Source organism: Protopterus annectens, chromosome 2.part2, assembly GCF_019279795.1.
Source record: "Protopterus annectens isolate FY-2018-M chromosome 2.part2, PAN1.0, whole genome shotgun sequence".
Lineage (NCBI taxonomy): Eukaryota > Metazoa > Chordata > Ceratodontiformes > Protopteridae > Protopterus > Protopterus annectens.
In genome coordinates this window covers 481602833-481621044 of record NC_056730.1, presented here as the reverse complement: position 1 = coordinate 481621044, position 18212 = coordinate 481602833, and the positions used below count along the sequence as shown (strand labels likewise).

Sequence of the window (18212 nt, the reverse complement as noted above, 5' to 3'; positions counted from 1 at the left end):
GGTTAAATGACTGAAGCAAATATGAATTTGATTGGTTGAAAGTCACAGAAATTATAAAAGAAAATGCATGTAGGAAGTTTGCTACTTACACGCTGCTTCATCCACAGAGAGCTCATTAGCTAGTATGCCGCCAATTTTGCTGAAAGATGGCATCTGAATTCCATACTTTTCCAACTCTTTGCGCATATTGCTTATTTCTTCCTCTAAAAGATATTAAGCAAACACATTCTGATTTAGTAATATTACCTATAACAAAAACATCATGACAAAATACCTTATTATACTTCTTTAAAGCTCAGCAAGTGTAATGTGCTGGTACAGACTGAATAAAGATGGGGAAAAACAACAGTGTCTAATTTTAGTAGCATTAAACTAATAATGAGTTCTCTACTACAGACTTAAATTTATGATAAAAATCATATACCACACACGTCTTCTCTATTCATTTTCATTTTTTATCACTCTCATTAACATACCTTTCAACTTCCTAGAGTAAGAAATCTGGACAAAGTCATAAATAATTGGGGTACAAATGCCCAAAAATAGGTACAATTTTAAATACTGCTCTTATACACATAGAAAATCGATAACATGTTTTGCATTAACATGAATTTTCTGAATGGGTAGAAAGTCTGAAACTTAAATGTCTTGTCATTATTTTCTGACTTTAATCTTCAATGATTTGCCAGAAAACCAAACGTTTTGAGAGAAGTAGACCAAAAGTATGAGGTAAAAATGGATGGATTTGTGTCAGAGGGGATAGTTATTCCTGATGACAGAGAAGACATTGGGTGGTTAAAAATGAGACTTAGGTTGTCCTGCAAGCATGTAAGCCCCTCCCTGAAAAACAGTTACAAACAGTAATAAACGTTCCATCTGAGTAGTTGTACTTCATTTGTCTTCAACCTTGGGGCTTTGGATCCTACATGGATCCAACACGATCGCTTAGCTAACGGCAGAACAAATGTCATCCAGAGAAACCCTGGACCAGAATGTCGTCGATGTACCCATACACCTAGTAGTGTGCGCTTTTACCTGACATGGTGGAGACAGACCCTTAGCTAGATAGGCCCTGGTAATGCATTCGGTTATCCATCTGGCAATTATAGCTTTGGAGATTGGTTTTCCCAAGAAAGGTTTAGCAGAAGAAACAACTGATCCGATTTTCTAAAGGATTTAGTCCTGTGAGGGTAGAAAAGTAGTTGTTTATGTACATCTAACAAATGCAATTTATATTCTCCCCTGTTTTGGAAATTTGGAAAAAATACTGGCAGGTTGACAGTTTGATTTCTGTTTGCTTTAGAGACCACATTTGGCAAAAAAGTATTGGGGCGTAGACAGACTCTATCCTTGTGGATACACTTTGATAGAAACAGCTTGGAGTTTCGATACCCTCCTAGCAGAAGTGATGACTACTAAGAAAGCAGTCTTCCAGGATAGATATTATAACCCAGCTGCAGGTTCAAAAGGGGGTGAAAGAAGACCCTGGAGAACCAAAGTAAGTGCTCACAGAGGCGTAGGATCTTTCACCGGAGGACATAGTAAAAAGGTACCCTTTAGGAAAGCCTTGCAGAGCTTCGAAGATGCCAAGGAAGTTATAATGTCCCCTACGTGAAAAGTAGAGATAGCGGTCAGTTGTACTTTAATAGTGGACGAACTGGCACCCTGTTGAAAAAGACCTGCTAAGAAATCTAAAACTGCTGAGACCAGAGCCGTAAAAGGGTCTAAGGCGTGCTGTGAAGCCCAGACCGAGAAACGCTTCCATTTGCTATGGTAGACTCTTTTGGACGCCCTGTGAGCTGCAACCAGAATCTCCTTAACAGAGGAAGATAAACAGTGAGTTCTGACAATCATGGGAAAGTACAGTTATGTACACTTACCATAAATGTAGATGTTAGAGTGTATTCAGTGTTGCAGTCATCACATTTAGGTTATCACTGCCAGGGTAGCCCTCGGCCGGCCTGAATACCAGAGGCTTAGTATTTCTGTGTCAGTTGCTGTCGCTTCAGGACTGACGTCAGTTTGTCAGTAGTATAAAGTAAGGCAGCCAATGCCATTACATCAGTTTTTCTTGCCCTAACCGGTTAGGAGCCCCCAAGTGGGAACCAGGTTCTGGTGGAAGAACCCCACCACCAGTAAAGTAAATACCAAAAAGCCACTTGTAAGGAAAGAGAAGAAAGAACAGGGGGATGGAGGGAGGGAAATCAGGACGGCAACAGTGAATACACTCGAACATCTACATTAATGGTAAGTGTACACTAAGTACAGTTGTGTACACTTACCATAAATGTAGATGTTCGAGTGTATTCACTGTTGCAGTCATTACATTTGGATAATCTGCTGGCAGATTGCCCTCAGTCGGCCTGAATTCCAAAGTCTTGGGTCCTGCTTCGGTTGCTGTCTCCTCTTCCATGACGTCAAGTCGTCAGGGTTATAATAAGACAAGCAGCAGACGCCATTTTCTTTAGTTTTTCTTGCCCCAGATGTCAGGTGCCCCTAAAAAGGTAGCCAAAAAAAAAAATATATATATATATATATGTATATATATATATATATATATATATATATATATATATATATATATATATAAACTATATATACATGCAACAATACAAACCTTGCCTTCATCTACAAGCAAATACACCACATAGGTTGTAGAAGATAGTGAAGGAAAGATAAACTCCAGGAAGAAAAGGGGATGGCGGGCGGGTAACCTGGACTGCAACAGTGAATACACTCGAACATCTACATTTATGGTAAGTGTACACAACTGTACTATGTTCTTTGTGCTTCACTGTTGCAGTCATTACATTTGGGTAGAATCCCAAAGCTATGGATGGGAGGCTGGAGCTAAACAGCATTAGGGGCGGCTATAAGGCCCTGCAGAACTGCAGTGGCAAAGTCTGCCCCAGACTTAGAGTAGAGAAGCAAATGATAATGCTTTGTAAAGGTGTGAACAGAACTCCAAGTAGCAGCCTCTAGAATGTCTTTGGTTGGTACTCCTCTGAGAAAGGCTGCTGAAGTAGCTGCAGCTCTGGTGGAATGAGACCCAATGCCCTTGGGCACATGTTTGCCATGGTGTAAGTTGCAGAAAAGAATGCAGTGGCTTATCCACTTTGAAATAGCCTGCTTTGAAATAGCCTTTCCTTCTGATCCTGCAGAATATGTCACTAGTAATTGCTCAGTTTTTCTTAGAGCTTTAGTCCTGCTCAAGTAGAATCTTAGCTGTCTGTGTCCGTCCACGGAATGCAGAATTCTCTCCCCCTTGTTCTGCGGATTTGGATAAAAGGTTGGCAGATGAATAGTTTGGTTAAGAGCCATACTGGAGATCACCTTAGGCATAAATGAAGGATTGGTCCTCAGAGACACCCTGTCTGGGTAAAATATGATAAAAGGCTTCACAGCCATGAGGGCCTGAGACTCTTCTTGCTGAAGTAACTGCTAGGAGCAGAGCTGTTTTCCATGATAAAAACTTTAGATCTGCAGCAGCAGCTGGTTCAAATGGAGGCAGGGTGAGCTTTTCCAACACATAACTGAGGTCCCATGCAATTATTGCTGATCTTCTGGGAGGCCTTAAATTTTTGGCTCCTCTAAGATATTGCTTTAGTAAAGGATGAGAAAAGATTGGTGGCTCTGTATTGTAATGAGACGAAATGGCAGAAGCATGGATTTTTACTGATGAGAAAGATAGGCCTTTGTCAAGTCAAGCATCTCAGTCAAGTATTGTACAATCTGAGGAATATTTGGTTTTACTGTATCAGTTCCTTGTGCTTGATTCCAAACACAGAATCTCTTCCATTCATCAGCATAAGATTTTCTAGTACTAGGCCTTCTGGCTTCCAAAATGACATCCATCTACCTTTACTGAGAGGTGTTGTTTGAATAACTACATGATCAGCCATGCTGCCAGGTTCAGTGTTTGGAGCTGATTGTGCAGGATCTGATTGTTTTGCTGGGACAGTAATTGAGGTCTTTGAGGTAAGGTCCAAGCTGGGTATTGAGACAAGTTCCTTAGGACTGGGTACCAGTATTGGCGGAGCAGTCCGGGGCAATTAGTATCATCTTTGGTTTCTCTTGTCTGACTTTTAGTAGGACCTTGGGAAGAGGAGGCAGAGGAGGAAAGGTGTAAACTGACAGGTTTTTCCAACTGAAGGATAGGGCATCCACTTTCCATGCGTGTCTGTGATAAGTCCCTGTGCAGAATCTTTTCAATTGATAATTTTGAGGAGAGGCAAACTGATCTATGTCCGGGCTCCCCCATTTCTTTGTTATCATGCTGAAGACTTGTGGATCTAGTTTCCACTCGTGAGGATCCATAAGGTTTCTGCTTAAATCGTCTGCCAGAGTACTTTGTTTTCCTGGCAGGAATTGAGCTTGAAGATGTACTTGGTAAGTCAAAGCTGTGTCCCACAGTGCCATGGCTAGTTTGCAAAGGGGGTATGAGTGCGTGCCCCCCCCTGCTTGTTTATATACCACATAACCGTGGTGTTGTCTGTCTGTAGTTGTCCTGGATGAAGTAAGTCCTTGAAGGCTGTAAGGGCATTTTGAACAGCTAACATCTCTTTTTGGTTGATATGCAGATGCACTTGTTTTGGGGTTCATATTCCCTAGATGCATCTTCCCGCCAGGTGGGCCCCCCATGCATAATCTGATGAGTCTGTTGTTAAGGTTTGGCTGGCAGGGGGTAGAGTGAAGGCACGTCCCATGTTTTGGTGGCATGCCTTTGCCCGCCATAGAAACTCCTGTTGTTGCAGGGAATGAGAGGAATCACTGTTTCCAGACTGTGACAATGTTGACTCCATAAACTTTTTAGGTACCATTGAAGTTTCCTCATATGCAGTCTTGCATATGGAATCAGTAGGATGCAGGATGTCATGAGCCCCAAAGCCTGCAGAGTTTGTCTTGCAGATAACTGGGTTTTTGTTGCCATCAGTTTGAAGTAAGTTGCCCTTGTTTGTCTGGCGTGAGGAAAGCCATCTGGGCAGTTGTATTCAAGCATGCACCCAAGAATGTTATCTTTTGAGAGGGTACCAGTTGTGATTTCTTTTCATTTATTGTGTACCCTAGGCATGTCAGAAGCCTTTTCACAAATGCCAGTTGCTGAAGAAGAGTGTCCTTGCTCTCTGCTTGAATAAGACAGTCGTCCAAGTAAGGATATATCTGTATACTTCCTTGTCTGCAAAAAGCAATTTCTGGTGCCAGGCACTTTGTAAAGACCCTGGGCGCAGTAGATAAGCCAAAGGGCAATGCAGAGAATTGGTAATGCATTAAGCCAGCCTTGAAACAGAGGTATCTTCTGCACGATTCCCTTATTGGGACATTCAGGTATGCCTCTTTTAGGTCTAATGTCACCAGCCAAGCATTCTTACCCAGCATGGGCAGAAGCTGCTGCAAAGTTAGCATTTTGAATTTTGGAATGTCCAGGAATGTGTTCAAAATTGATAAATCCAGTATTGGCCTTGTCCTTTCTGGGTACCAAGAACAGTCTTGAGTAAAAACCTTGTCCTTTTTCCTGTTCTGGTACTGGTTGAATAGCCCCCATATCCATGAGGGACATAACTGGTTTCTGTGCCTCTGCCCATTGATTTTTTGGCAGATCCGGCCAATCGTTTGCCATTGGCAGAGTATGGAAAGGGAATCTGTATCCCTGTGATACTATGTTTAGCACCCACTTGTCCTGGGTTATTAACTGCCAATTTTGAGCAAAAAGTGCTAATTTTCCCCCTAAGGGTGCTGCCAAAAGATAAGTGCTTGGTGATGGCAGAGGTAAGTCATTGGGACTGTTTTCTGTAGGGTTGCGCTTTATCTCCTCCAGATTTGGAGGTAGAAGCACCCCATTGCTTTGACCTGTAAGAATCTTGTGTCTGGTATCTAGAACCTTTAGGGTGTCTGGATTTGCCCCTTTGAGCTCCGTCAGACACAGGAAAGGACCAATTTTGTGTAGGCCAGTGTCTACTGAATCTTAGTGGCTGCACTAGTAAGAAGTCTTTTACAGTTTGCATAGACTTAACTTTGTCTTCCATTTTCTTTAAAACCTCTTCTGCCTTAATACCAGAGTGTCATGCTGTAAAGGTGCATCCAGTAATTTAGCTTTACCATGATCAGGCACATTTTGCTCTTTTAGCCAGGCATGCCTCCTAATCACAGATCCAGTAACTGCAGCTCTGCAGGAGGCATCTAAGGAATCAAAACCACATTGCAAAGTATGCTTTCCCACTTGTTCAGCTGCATGCAATAAGTCCTGCAATTCTTTATTTCCTGCACATTCAGAAATTATCATTTTCTGTTTCAGCAATCCCATAACATGTTGTTGATACTTGAGCATATGAAACTGGCAGTTTAAGGCCCTAATTGCCAAGGTTGCAGATGTATAAACTTTCTTTCCCCATCTATCCAGTGCCCTTGAATCTCTGTCAGAAGGGGTAGGATTTTTTGCTGTTGAGGCCTTAACTCCCTTTGGACCCTGTGAAATAGTTTCAGGGTCAGCAGCAGGGCTTCTAAACAAAAATTTGTGCGAGTCATGGACTCTGTAATATCTGTCAGGCTTGCTGGGAGCCGGAGGTAAGGAGTCAGGAGTCAAGGCTCCCGAGAGCACCCCAGCACTACCAGGTTATACCTCATACCATGCTTTTCGGCCCCAAAACTTGGACCGAACCACAAAAGGAGGGGGAGTATCAATATTCGTCAAAGATACCCACACCTCTAGGTTGGTGGCACAGCACGAAGCATCAGAGACTATCCATGTGCAACTAACAGTGGGTAAAACTGCCTTCCAGTTTATAGCCTGCTACAGACCACCCTCCCAAACACAGGAACCCCACTTGGCCTTCCTGAGAATACTGGAAAATATGAAGGTCTCTCCAAACATCATTATATTGGGCGACTTCAACTACCCAAACATAGACTGGGAGCATTACTCTAGCTCCAACACCCTAGCCCAAAGGTTCCTAGAATTTATTAACTCAAATGCTATGGAACAATTTGTTACCTCTCCCACTAGTGCGGAAAACATACTGGACCTGATCATCACCAACATGGGGACACTATGCTCCAGACCAGAAGTGTATCCCTCACTGGTAAGATCAGACCATAAACTAATCTCACTGGATATTCACATCCCGATCCCACCCCCTGCCCAGAAAACCACAGTGAAAAACTTCTCTAAAGCAAATTTCACACGCCTCAAAACCGAGGCGGAATCCTTCAAAGCCCCCGGGCCTGTGGAAAATACGGCCCAGACCGCAGAATCCTTTATAAACGCATTCTATGAACACCTTCAGGAATGCATGGATCATGCAATCCCAAATAAAACCAAGACCCAATCCTCCAAAGGCAGACGTCATGTCTGGTGGACCCCAGCCATAAACAAACTATACAATAGGAGGAGGACGCTACTACATGATAGAGCAAAATCCCAAAAAGGGAAGGCATCTCTGATCAGTATTAGCAAAAAACTACGGGCACTCATAAAATCGTCTAAGGCCAGCTTCGAGAGAAAAATTGCACAGGACACTAAGGATAATCACAAGGCTTTCTTTAGTGATGTTAGGAACCTGGGTGGGAATTCCCAGATATGCTCAGAATTAGTCCAAAATGACAAAAAAATACACCGAGCCCACAGACATTGCCAACATCCTAGCTGACAGGTTCAGTGCAAACTTCTCCCCACCAAAAGGGCAAATAATTATCCCAACAGAGTGCTGCCCCCCTGACATCTCAGATTCTCAGGTAAGAGCCGCCCTCTCCAAAGCAAAAAACACAGCATCAATGGGACAAGATGGTGTCCCGGGCTGCGTCCTACACGAACTCCAAGAAGAGCTAAACCCAAACATAAAACTACTGTTCAATCTTAGCCTTACTACAGGATATGTACCCAAAGAGTGGCGTACAGCAACAGTGGCCCCTCTCCACAAAGGCGGTGCCTCAACAGATCCTGGAAACTATCGCCCCATAAGCCTGACTAGCTTGGTCTGCAAAGCTATGGAAAGGATCATCATGGACCTCATAAATAAAGATATTGGGGACCTACAGACACTGGATCCTACCCAGTTTGGCTTTGTTAAGGGCAGATCCTGCCTCTTAAACCTGGTCGATTTCTTTGAAACAGTCACCAAGGCCATTGAAGAGGGGAAGGTGGTCCACACAGCCTACCTCGACCTCACAAAAGCCTTCAATACAATACCCCACTCGGGCATTATAGATAAGCTCACCAGCTTAAATATAAACCCCTATGTCACTAGATGGGTTGCAAACTGGCTCAAGGACTGAACCCACATGGTTAGAATTGCTGGAGCCATGTCAGACTCCAAACCAGTTACAAGTGGCGTCCCACAAGGCTCAGTCCTGGGACCGCTCTTGTTTGGTATATAATTCTCGGCGGTACAGGCCAACATGGAAGGACTGTGGCTGACCAAGTTCGCAGATGACTGCAAACTGGGCGCCATAATCAACTCTCCAGCCGACACAAGCATCCTCCAAAAGGGCCTCATAGAAACAGACAACTGGTGCCAGAGCCATGGCCTCAAGCTAGATGCCAAAAAGTGTATAGTCATCCCCTTTGGCAAAAACAAAGTGCCCACAAATTACCACATAGGTGGTAATCCATTAAGTACAGAAGTCATTAGGGACCTGGGGACCCAAGTTGATAGCAATCTCTCATTTGACAACCACGTGGCCAAAGTGGTTAGAAAAACATTTTATATAGCCCACCTAATCATGAAGGGATTCACATCTAGATCAGGGGAGGTCATCGTGCCTCTTCACTCATCCCTCATCAGGCCCATAATTGAGTACAATGCCCCTTTTGGGATGTACCTTCCCAGACACCTGCAGCAACTAGAAAGACCCCAAAAGTACCTCACCAAGAGGATCAAAGGGCTCAAACAGATGCCATATGCTGCCTGGTTAAAGAAACTCCAGCTCTACTCAGTGGCATACCGCCTGCTCAGAGGCGATCTGTGACTGACGTATAAAGCCATGTCCAACCCGGAATTAATGGACATGCTGCACCTCAGAAAATCCAAATCCCATCGAGCTACGTGCTCGAGAGACTTGAACCTCAACACTGAAATAAATAGGACATGCTGGAGGGACAGATTCATAACCCAGAGGCTCCCTTCACTCTGGAATAAAATCCCAGTCCAGGTTAGGCAGAGTCCCACATTGACTCTCTTCAAGAGGAATCTTGATGAGTGGATGGGAGATCGTAGGTTTACTCCGGCTATCACTTCTGTGTCACTGTTAGACAGAGGCACAGTATACTAACCTCAAAAAAAGGCATAGCAAAATTAATTTAAAATGGGTGGCGAAAGCCAAACACACTCTGGCTAGGCTTATAAATGCCCTAGGGCAGATAGTCTAGTATGAACCTATGAACCTATGAAGCTTGACTCCGAAAACACATCATCCACAATGTCTAACACAGGGGTTATGGCTAAAGGCCTGTGTTGAGGCAGAAGGAAATCCCTGAGCCTCATATGTATGATTCTGAGAAATCTTGACTCTCCCAGTCAAAATGCTCCCTCAAAGTATGCAAGGTTTCTCCAAATGAATAATCCTTAGTAGGTGATGCAGATGGGATAGATGCCTCTGCATCAGAATCCTCATAGGGAGGAATAGATAATTCCTGATCAGAAGAAATAGAAACCTGATCTGAAGATTCATAATCAGTGTCTTGCCTAGGCCTCTTATCAGGAGGGGGTTGGGAACCCCTGATCAAGGTAATTAGGTCTTCAGCCATTTTGATCATCTGTTTTTTAGGCATAGCGGCCTGTGCACGTGGCTCATGCGTCATTTTTTTAGCTTTAGAAGTTGCTTTTGTCTTTGGTTTTGCAGCTGTCGTTGGTTTATATAAAAATGTTGAGGCCTGAATACACCTTCAGAAGCCGGTGTCTGCCCAGCGGCTCCAGACCCATCCAAGGGAGAGACATCCATGGGTACAATACTTTGAGTATCTCGCGGCATGCTGGACTCCACATGGGTCTCGGTATAGGGGCCTGCGATTTGAAAGTAGTGGGTATCAGGGGCTGCGAAAGCGCCTCACTGAGTACCGGTGAACCGGCGACTGGCTTTGGAGAAGCTTCGTCGGTTTTGGACCTCGATGGTCTGTCTCTGTCCTTTTCTTTGCGTTTTTTGTGTACTCCGGTAGTCGAACTGCTGTCCGACGACATTTCAGGGTAGTTAAATCTGTTTCCAAAATATTTTGAGGCAAAAATATACTGATGCTTAATAGTGCATTAGTTAAATCTAGCAGAAAACCGACAGCCAGGCACGTTGTGATCAGGGCTGAGGCAAGGAATACAGTATAATTGCAAATCCTTGTGAGGTATTTGCTTCGCACAAGTAATATAATTAACTTTTTCTGACATCGGAATGGAGCAAGAAAAAAGGTTTCCCCAACGGGATACTTAGTTTTAGTGAAGACTTCGGTTCTGAAACTAGAATTCGAAAATTTCTGGAGTCGGCCGACCGGCACTTGCGAACTGCTTCTGCTTCAGGCACCGTGCGGCAAGAAAGACCAAAGAAAATGGAGTTGGCTGCTTGTTTTATACCCCTGATGACCTGACGTCATGGAAGAGGAGACAGCAACCAACGCAGGACCCAAGACTTTGGAATTCAGGCCGACTGAGGGCAACCTGCTAGCAGATTACTCAAATGCAATGGCTGCAACACTGAAACATGAAGAACATCTGTACAATGTTTTTCGTGTTTCACTGTTGCAGTCACTACATTTGGGTTGATTCCCCAAAACTGAGGAAATGGGTGAAGGCCGTCAAGGAAACTAGGGGCTGGCTAGGATACCCTGCAAGACTGCAGAGGCAAACCCTGCCCTGGATTTGGAGAAGATACACAGGTGGTAATGTTTGGTAAAGGTGCGAGCAGATGTCCTGGTGGCAGCCTCCAAGATGTCCCTGGTGGGGACTCCTCTGAGGAAAGCTGCAGAGGTGGAGGCTGCACTGGTGGAGTGAGTCCTGACCCCCCTGGGGGGAGGCTTTCCATGTTGCTTGTAGCAGAAATGGATGCAGTGTGCTATCCAATTGGAAATGGTTTGTTTGGAGATGGCTTTGCCCTCTGCCCCTGCAGCAAAGCTAACCAGCAATTGATCAGACTTTCTAAAGGATTTAGTCCTGTCTAGATAGAAACTGAGTTGTCTGTGCACATCTAAAGAGTGCAGGATCCTTTCTCCCTTCTTCTGTGGGTTAGGGAAAAAGGTGGGCAAATTAATGGATTGGTTGAGAGCCACACTGGACACCACTTTGGGCATGAAAGATGACGGGTTCCACAGACACGAGTGCTTGCAGCTCGGAGACTCTTCTGGCTGAAGTGATGGCCAGAAGGAAAGCTGTCTTCCAGGAGAGAAAGTTTAGCTCTGCTGAAGATGGTGGTTCAAAGGGGGGGGGCGGCACGGTGAGCTTTTCTAACACAAAGTCAAGGTCTCAAGCTGGGGTTGGTGCTCTTCTGAGTGGCCTCAAGTTGCTAGCCCCTCTTAGGAATTATTTGATCAGAGGGTGTGAGAAAAGGGGCTGCTCAGTGGGGAAATGAACAGAGATAGCACAGGCATGAATTTTAATAGAGGAAAGAGGCCACTGTGTGGTAGGTCAGCTAAGTAATCCAGGATGAGAGGGAGTAAGGGCTGTGCCATATTGGCTCCTTTAGCCTGAATCCAGGTGCAGAACCTTTTCCGTTTGTCAGCATAAGACTTTCTACTCCTAGGGCGTCTGGTCTCACGTATAACATCTAGAACCTGTTTGCTGAGGTTGGCTGATTGATTGGGGGTTAGGGAATAAGCCAAGCTGCCAAATTGAGGGTCTGCAATTGGGGATGCATGAATTCACCTTCCCTCTGGGTCATGAGAGTTGGAATCTGAGTGAGATGCCAAGGTGGCAGTGGGAACAGGCTGTGCACAGCAGTGGGTACCAGTGCTGGCGAGGCCAGTCTGGAGCAATAAGAACTGTCCTTGGTTTTTCCTCTTTTATTTTGAGCAGTACCCTCGGGATGAGAGGTAGTGGAGGAAAGGCAGAGACTGACCCAAGGGAAGGACACAGCATCCACTTTCCAAGCCATACAGTGATGCTCCCTGATGTAGAATTTGCTGATCTGATGGTTGGTGTGGGAGGCAAAGAGGTCGACCTCCGGGGTGCCCCACTTCTGAGTTATTAGGGTGAAGGTTCTTTTGTCGAGCTGCCACTCGTGTGGGTCCAGAAGATTCCTGCTTAAGTGGTCTGCCAGAGAGTTTTAGAGAACTTGGCAGGAATTGTGATAACACGTGGAGTTGCATGGCACAGGCTGTGTGCCAAAGGGTCATGGTCAGCCTGCATAGAGGGTAGGAGTGAGTCCCTCCCTGCTTGTTGATATATCACATCACAGTGTTGTTGTCTGTTTTGATCAGGAGAGAAGGGGCTTGAAAGCTGTCAAGGCGTGCTGAACAGCTTTCATCTCTTTTTGGTTGATGTACAGATGGATTTGCTGTCGGCTCCATTGGCCCTGTATGCACCTGCCGTCCAGGTGTGCACCCCCAGGCATAGTCTGATGTGTCTGTGGCGAGGGTCTGGGCATCGGGAGTGGTGGTGAAAAAGGTAGGCCCTTGTTGTGGGCGCATGCTGTTGCCCACCAAAGAAAATCTTTTCTGAGGGAAGGTATCATGGGCATAAGAGTCTCCAGGTCTTGCGAGTGTTGACACAAAAGGCTTTTTAGGTACCAATGAAGTTTCCTCATATGCAGTCTGGCATACGGAATGAGTAGAATGAAAAATGCCATGAACCGCAGAGCTTGCAGGATTTTCCTTGCAGATAACTGGGGTCTGGTGGCTAGTTGAGAGAAGTAGGCTGTCAGGAAGGTTTGCTTTTTCTGGTGTAAGGAATGCCATCTGGGATGCTGTGTCCAGGCTTGCTCCCAGGAATATAATCCTTTGGGTGGGTACCTGTTTGGATTTCTTTTTGTTGATTGTGTATCCTAGGCAGGTTAGTAGGCACGTTACAAAGGCCATGTGCTTGAGCGCTTTTCCTGGCTGTCTGCCAGAATTAGGCAGTCGTCTAAGTATGGGTAAATCTGGATATTCCTTTGTCTGCAAAAGGCAATGAACTGAGCCAGACAATTTGTGAAAACTCTGGAAGCAGTAGATAAAACAAAGTGAAGTGCGGAAAACTGAAAGTGCAGAGATCCTACTCTGACAACCTGTATTCAAACTGGAACCTTAGTTTGAGAGACAGCCTTACAGAACTATATTCAAGTTTATAGAGCTAAGTATATTTTCTGTGTTATTCTGTATTATAGAGCTAAATTGTCTGCTTGATATCTGTGTCTTACTGCTCTGCAAATCTATAGAAAACAGTATATATATTTTTTTATAATTTGCACATTCCTTACATCTGTGTTGAAACTGCCCCCACCCCTCATTTCCTGCCTTGTCTTTCAGCTGATATAATTTAGCTAGTGCTGTGTCTCCTTTTAATTAACAACCTGTATACAAACTGGAACCTTAGTTTGAGAGACAGCCTTACAGAACTATATTCAAGTTTATAGAGCTAAGTATATTTTCTGTGTTATTCTGTATTATAGAGCTAAATTGTCTGCTTGATATCTGTGTCTTACTGCTCTGCAAATCTATAGAAAACAGTATAAATATTTTTTTATAATTTGCACATTCCTTACATCTGTGTTGAAACTGGTCCCCCTCCTATTCTTGGTTGTAGTTTAAATTTGGTGGCTTTTGCAGTGCCGCCCACTGTAGATTTGATCTAAGACACTCCCTAGGACATCTCTTTACCGCATTCTACCTAATAAACCCTTTCTGCACTTGCTTTTAGTCCTTTTAATTTAATTACATTTTTCAAACTGTGTGTGGACGAATATTGCTACATATTCAAGTGTGCCAGCTTGCACTGCATGAGAATTGTATTTACTACTTTACTACTGCTTTTGCTACTTTTCTAAAAAAAAAAAAAAAAAAAAATTTCTTCTGCTTTTACTGTACTTGTGTTTCTTCCTACTTTATTTTGCTTTTGCGTCATTTTAAACGTTCTCAACTGTATTTATTACTGCTTGGTGTAACTCATTCTAAGCCTTTTAGTTTAAACACTTGGGCTTCAGACCAGTTTTACATTGAGAGGGTTTGTGGTCTGCACTGTAGTGGCAGAACAGGTAGCTTACATCCTTCTAAGTTGGGAACTGCTGATTGAGGGCTCAGTGTCTGTTATTCTAAAAGTGTATTAATTCTGGTTTAAGCACTTGGGCTTTCAGGCCAGTTATTTTAAATTAAGAGGGTTCGTGGTCTGCACTCTTGTGGGAGGAGAGGCTGGACTCTGCCCTTCTGAGCTGGGAATTTCTGGTTAAAGGCTTATAGTGCATGTATATCTGAACTGCTTCTTACTGAAATTGGTACACCTTGTTTGCTGTAGCATAGACTAGATCCAGGCCTGCTGAATCTAGCTTTGTTTGTATAATTTGAGCACTAATCCAGGCATTATTTAAAGTATTCAGTTGTATTTATTACTGCTTGGTAGTAACTTGGTTAAAGTGTAGCTATCATTCTAAGTCTTTTGGATTAAGCACTTGGGCTTCAGACCAGTTGTTCTACATTAGGAAGGTTTGTAGCATGCACTGTGGTGGCAGGACAGGTAGCTTTCATCCTTCTAAGTTGGGAACTGCTGATTGAGAGCTCAGTGTCTGTTATTCTTAAAGTGTATTAGCTCTGGTTTAAGCACTTGGGCTTCAGGCCAGTTATTTTACATTAAGAAGGTTCGTGGTCTGCACTCTTGTGGGAGGAGAGGCTGGACTCTGCCCTTCTGAGCTGGGAATTTCTGGTTAAAGGTTTATAGTGCCTGAATATTTGAACTGTATCTTACTGAAATTGGTACACCTTGTTTGCTGTAGCATAGACTAGATCCAGGCCTGCTGAATCTAGCTTTGTTTGTATGCTTGTTATTTCCCTGGAACGCTAATTCCACCTAAAACGCGGCTTCTCAGCGCTTCTGTGGATCCCTAGTAATATCTGCATTGCTTACTGTACTTACTTCCTTGCTTCGCTTGAAAGAAAGTTACTGTTTGTCGCTTTTGCATTTTAAGTTACCTGTAACACATTGCACTTGTTACCTGGCACTTGCTCACTAAAGCAATTATAAGTCAGCACTAAAAATTAAAAGCACTACACCCTCGCTCCCCATTGGCCCTTGTTTTCAATTATAAAGGAATTCCCAATATTATTCTAGCATGTCCAAAGGTCAGTTGTCAATCTCCTCTCTGGTCCAGCTGGTGAATATGGGAATCTTGAGGCAATGTTACAACTGCCTCATGTACACAGACAACCCTCTCCTCCTCCCAACAAATTCCAACACATGTGAGAGATGCAACCATATAGCCAAACTGGAGGCTAAGCTCTCTCAACTCAGTACTGGCAAAACCAGTCAGGAGGAGAAGGAAACCACACTCACTACAATTCCAGTCTCACATAGACCTACCACGACAGCAAACCAAACACATAATCACACAAAAACATACTCTGAGGCTCTAAATAAAGATCTGCCTAAGCAGCAGAGACCTCCAAAGCAGACACCCAAGCAACCGCTACCCCAAAAAAAAACACGTGCAACACATATCTCAGAAAGCCAGTGTGCCGAACAGTCACAGTCCTTAAGGCTAAACAACACACCTGATACACTTGTAATAGGTGACTCTATCGTCAGGCACACTGACGTCCCGCTCACCAGGCTGAACAAGGAGAAGGTCACGGTGAGCAGCCTGTCTGGCGCTAGGATCCGCCACATAACACAAGCACTCAGGTCACTCCAAGGCAAGTACAAATATGACTCAGTCATTGTCCATGCTGGTGTGAATGACCTGAGATGTACCTCCCTGGACTACATGAAGAGAGACATAGAGGAGCTCTCTGAGCATGTAGCCCAGGCTGGTATGACCCTGACCTTGAGTAGCATCTTACCCTCACCAAGAATGATGCCACAGTATGAAGACAAGATGATCAATTTCAACAATTGGCTTAAGTATTGGTGTCATTCAAAGGGGATCCAATGCCTATCAGCTTGGGATGATATGCACGACAAGCCACGATGCTTTGCTAGGGATGGCTTGCACCTGTCACCCTGGGCTTTGGATATTGGCAAAGGCTCTTGCTACCCCCATAGTGCCTTTTTTAGGCAAGGCTCAAAAGACAAACCCACCTCCATAGGTATCACAAGGGATAAGAAACTAAGAGTAATGCTACTCAACGCTAAAAGTCTAAACCTCAAGATGCACGCACTCGAAACTCTCCTTAGCATGGAGAACATTGATATCTGTGCAGTAACAGAAACCTGGTTCAGGGGTCCGGAGAGCACCCCAGCACTACCAGGTTATACCTCATACCATGCTTTTCGGCCCCAAAACTTGGACCGAACCACAAAAGGAGGGGGAGTATCGATATTCATCAAAGATACCCACACCTCCAGGTTGGTGGCAAAGCACGAAGTATCGGAGACTATCCATGTGCAACTAACAGTGGGTAAAACTGCCTTCCAGTTTATAGCCTGCTACAGACCACCCTCCCAAACCCAGGAACCCCACTCGGCCTTCCTGAGAACACTGGAAAATATGAAGGTCTCTCCGAACACCATTATACTGGGCGACTTCAACTACCCAAACATAGATTGGGAGCATTACTCTAGCTCCAACACCCTTGCCCAAAGGTTCCTAGAATTCATAAACTCAAATGCTATGGAACAACTTGTTACCACTCCCACAAGAGGGGAAAACATACTGGACCTGATCATCACCAACATGGGGACTCTATGCTCCAGACCAGAAGTGTATCCCTCACTGGTAAGATCAGACCATAAACTGATCTCACTGGATATTCACATCCCAACCCCACCCCCTGCCCAGAAAACCACAGTGAAAAACTTCTCTAAAGCAAATTTCACACTCCTCAAAACCGAGGTGGAATCCTTCAAAGCCCCGGGCCTGTGGAAAATACGGCCCAGACTGCAGAATCCTTTATAAATGCATTCTATGAACACCTTCAGGACTGCATGGATCATGCAATCCCAAATAAAACCAAGACCCAATCCTCCAAAGGCAGACGACCTGTCTGGTGGACCCCAGCCATAAACAAACTATACAATAGAAGGAGGAAGCTACTACATGATAGAGCAAAATCCCAAAAAGGGAAGGCATCTCTGATCAGTATTAGCAAAAAACTACGGGCACTCATAAAATCGTCAAAGGCCAGCTTGAGAGAAAAATTGCACAGGACACTAAGGATAATCACAAGGCTTTCTTTAGTTATGTTAGGAACCTGGGTGGGAATTCCCAGATATGCTCAGAATTAGTCCAAAATGACAAAAATACACTGATCCCACAGACATTGCCAACATCCTAGCTGACAGGTTCAGCACAAACTCCCCTCCCCACCAAAGGGCAAATATCTATCCCAGCAGAGTGCTGCCCCTGACATGTCAGGTGCTCAGGTGGGACCCGGCCTCTCCAAAGGCAAAAACACAGCATCAATGGGACCAGACGGTGTCCCAGGCTGCGTCCTACATGAACTCCAAGAAGAGCTAAACCCAAACATAAAACTACTGTTCAATCTCAGCCTTACTACAGGATATGTACCCAAAGAGTGGCGTACAGCAACAGTGGTCCCTCTCCACAAAGGTGGTGCCTCAACGGACCCTGGAAACTATCGCCCCATAAGCCTGACTAGCTTGGTCTGCAAAGCTATGGAAAGGATCATCATGGACCTCATAAATAAAGATATTGGGGACCTACAGACACTGGATCCTACCCAGTTTGGCTTTGTTAAGGGCAGATCCTGCCTCTTAAACCTAGTTGACTTCTTTGAAACAGTCACCAAGGCCATTGAGGAAGGGAAGGTGGTCCACACAGCCTATCTGGACCTCGCAAAAGCCTTCGATACAATACCCCACTCGGGCATTATAGATAAGCTCACCAGCTTAAATATAAACCCCTATGTCACTAGATGGGTTGCAAACTGGCTCAAGGACAGAACCCACATGGTTAGAATTGCTGGAGCCATGTCAGACTCCAAACCAGTTACAAGTGGCGTCCCACAAGGCTCAGTCCTGGGACCTCTCTTGTTTGGTATATATTTCTCGGAGGTACAGGCCAGCACGGAAGGACTGTGGCTGACCAAGTTCGCAGATGACTGTAAACTGGGCGCCATAATCGACTCTCCAGCCGACACAAGCATTCTCCAAAAGGGC

General features: G+C 44.6%; 1 protein-coding gene across 1 annotated transcript in view; it reads right to left on the bottom strand.

Moving 5' to 3' along the window:
- The window catches only part of IQGAP2 (IQ motif containing GTPase activating protein 2), a gene marked incomplete in the record, with an annotated part of 4327392 nt that overhangs the window by 2499058 nt on the left and 1810122 nt on the right, over positions 1 to 18212 (bottom strand). The window contains 1 exon segment of the mRNA XM_044063965.1: positions 90 to 203. Coding sequence (XP_043919900.1) covers positions 90 to 203 — 114 coding nt within the window.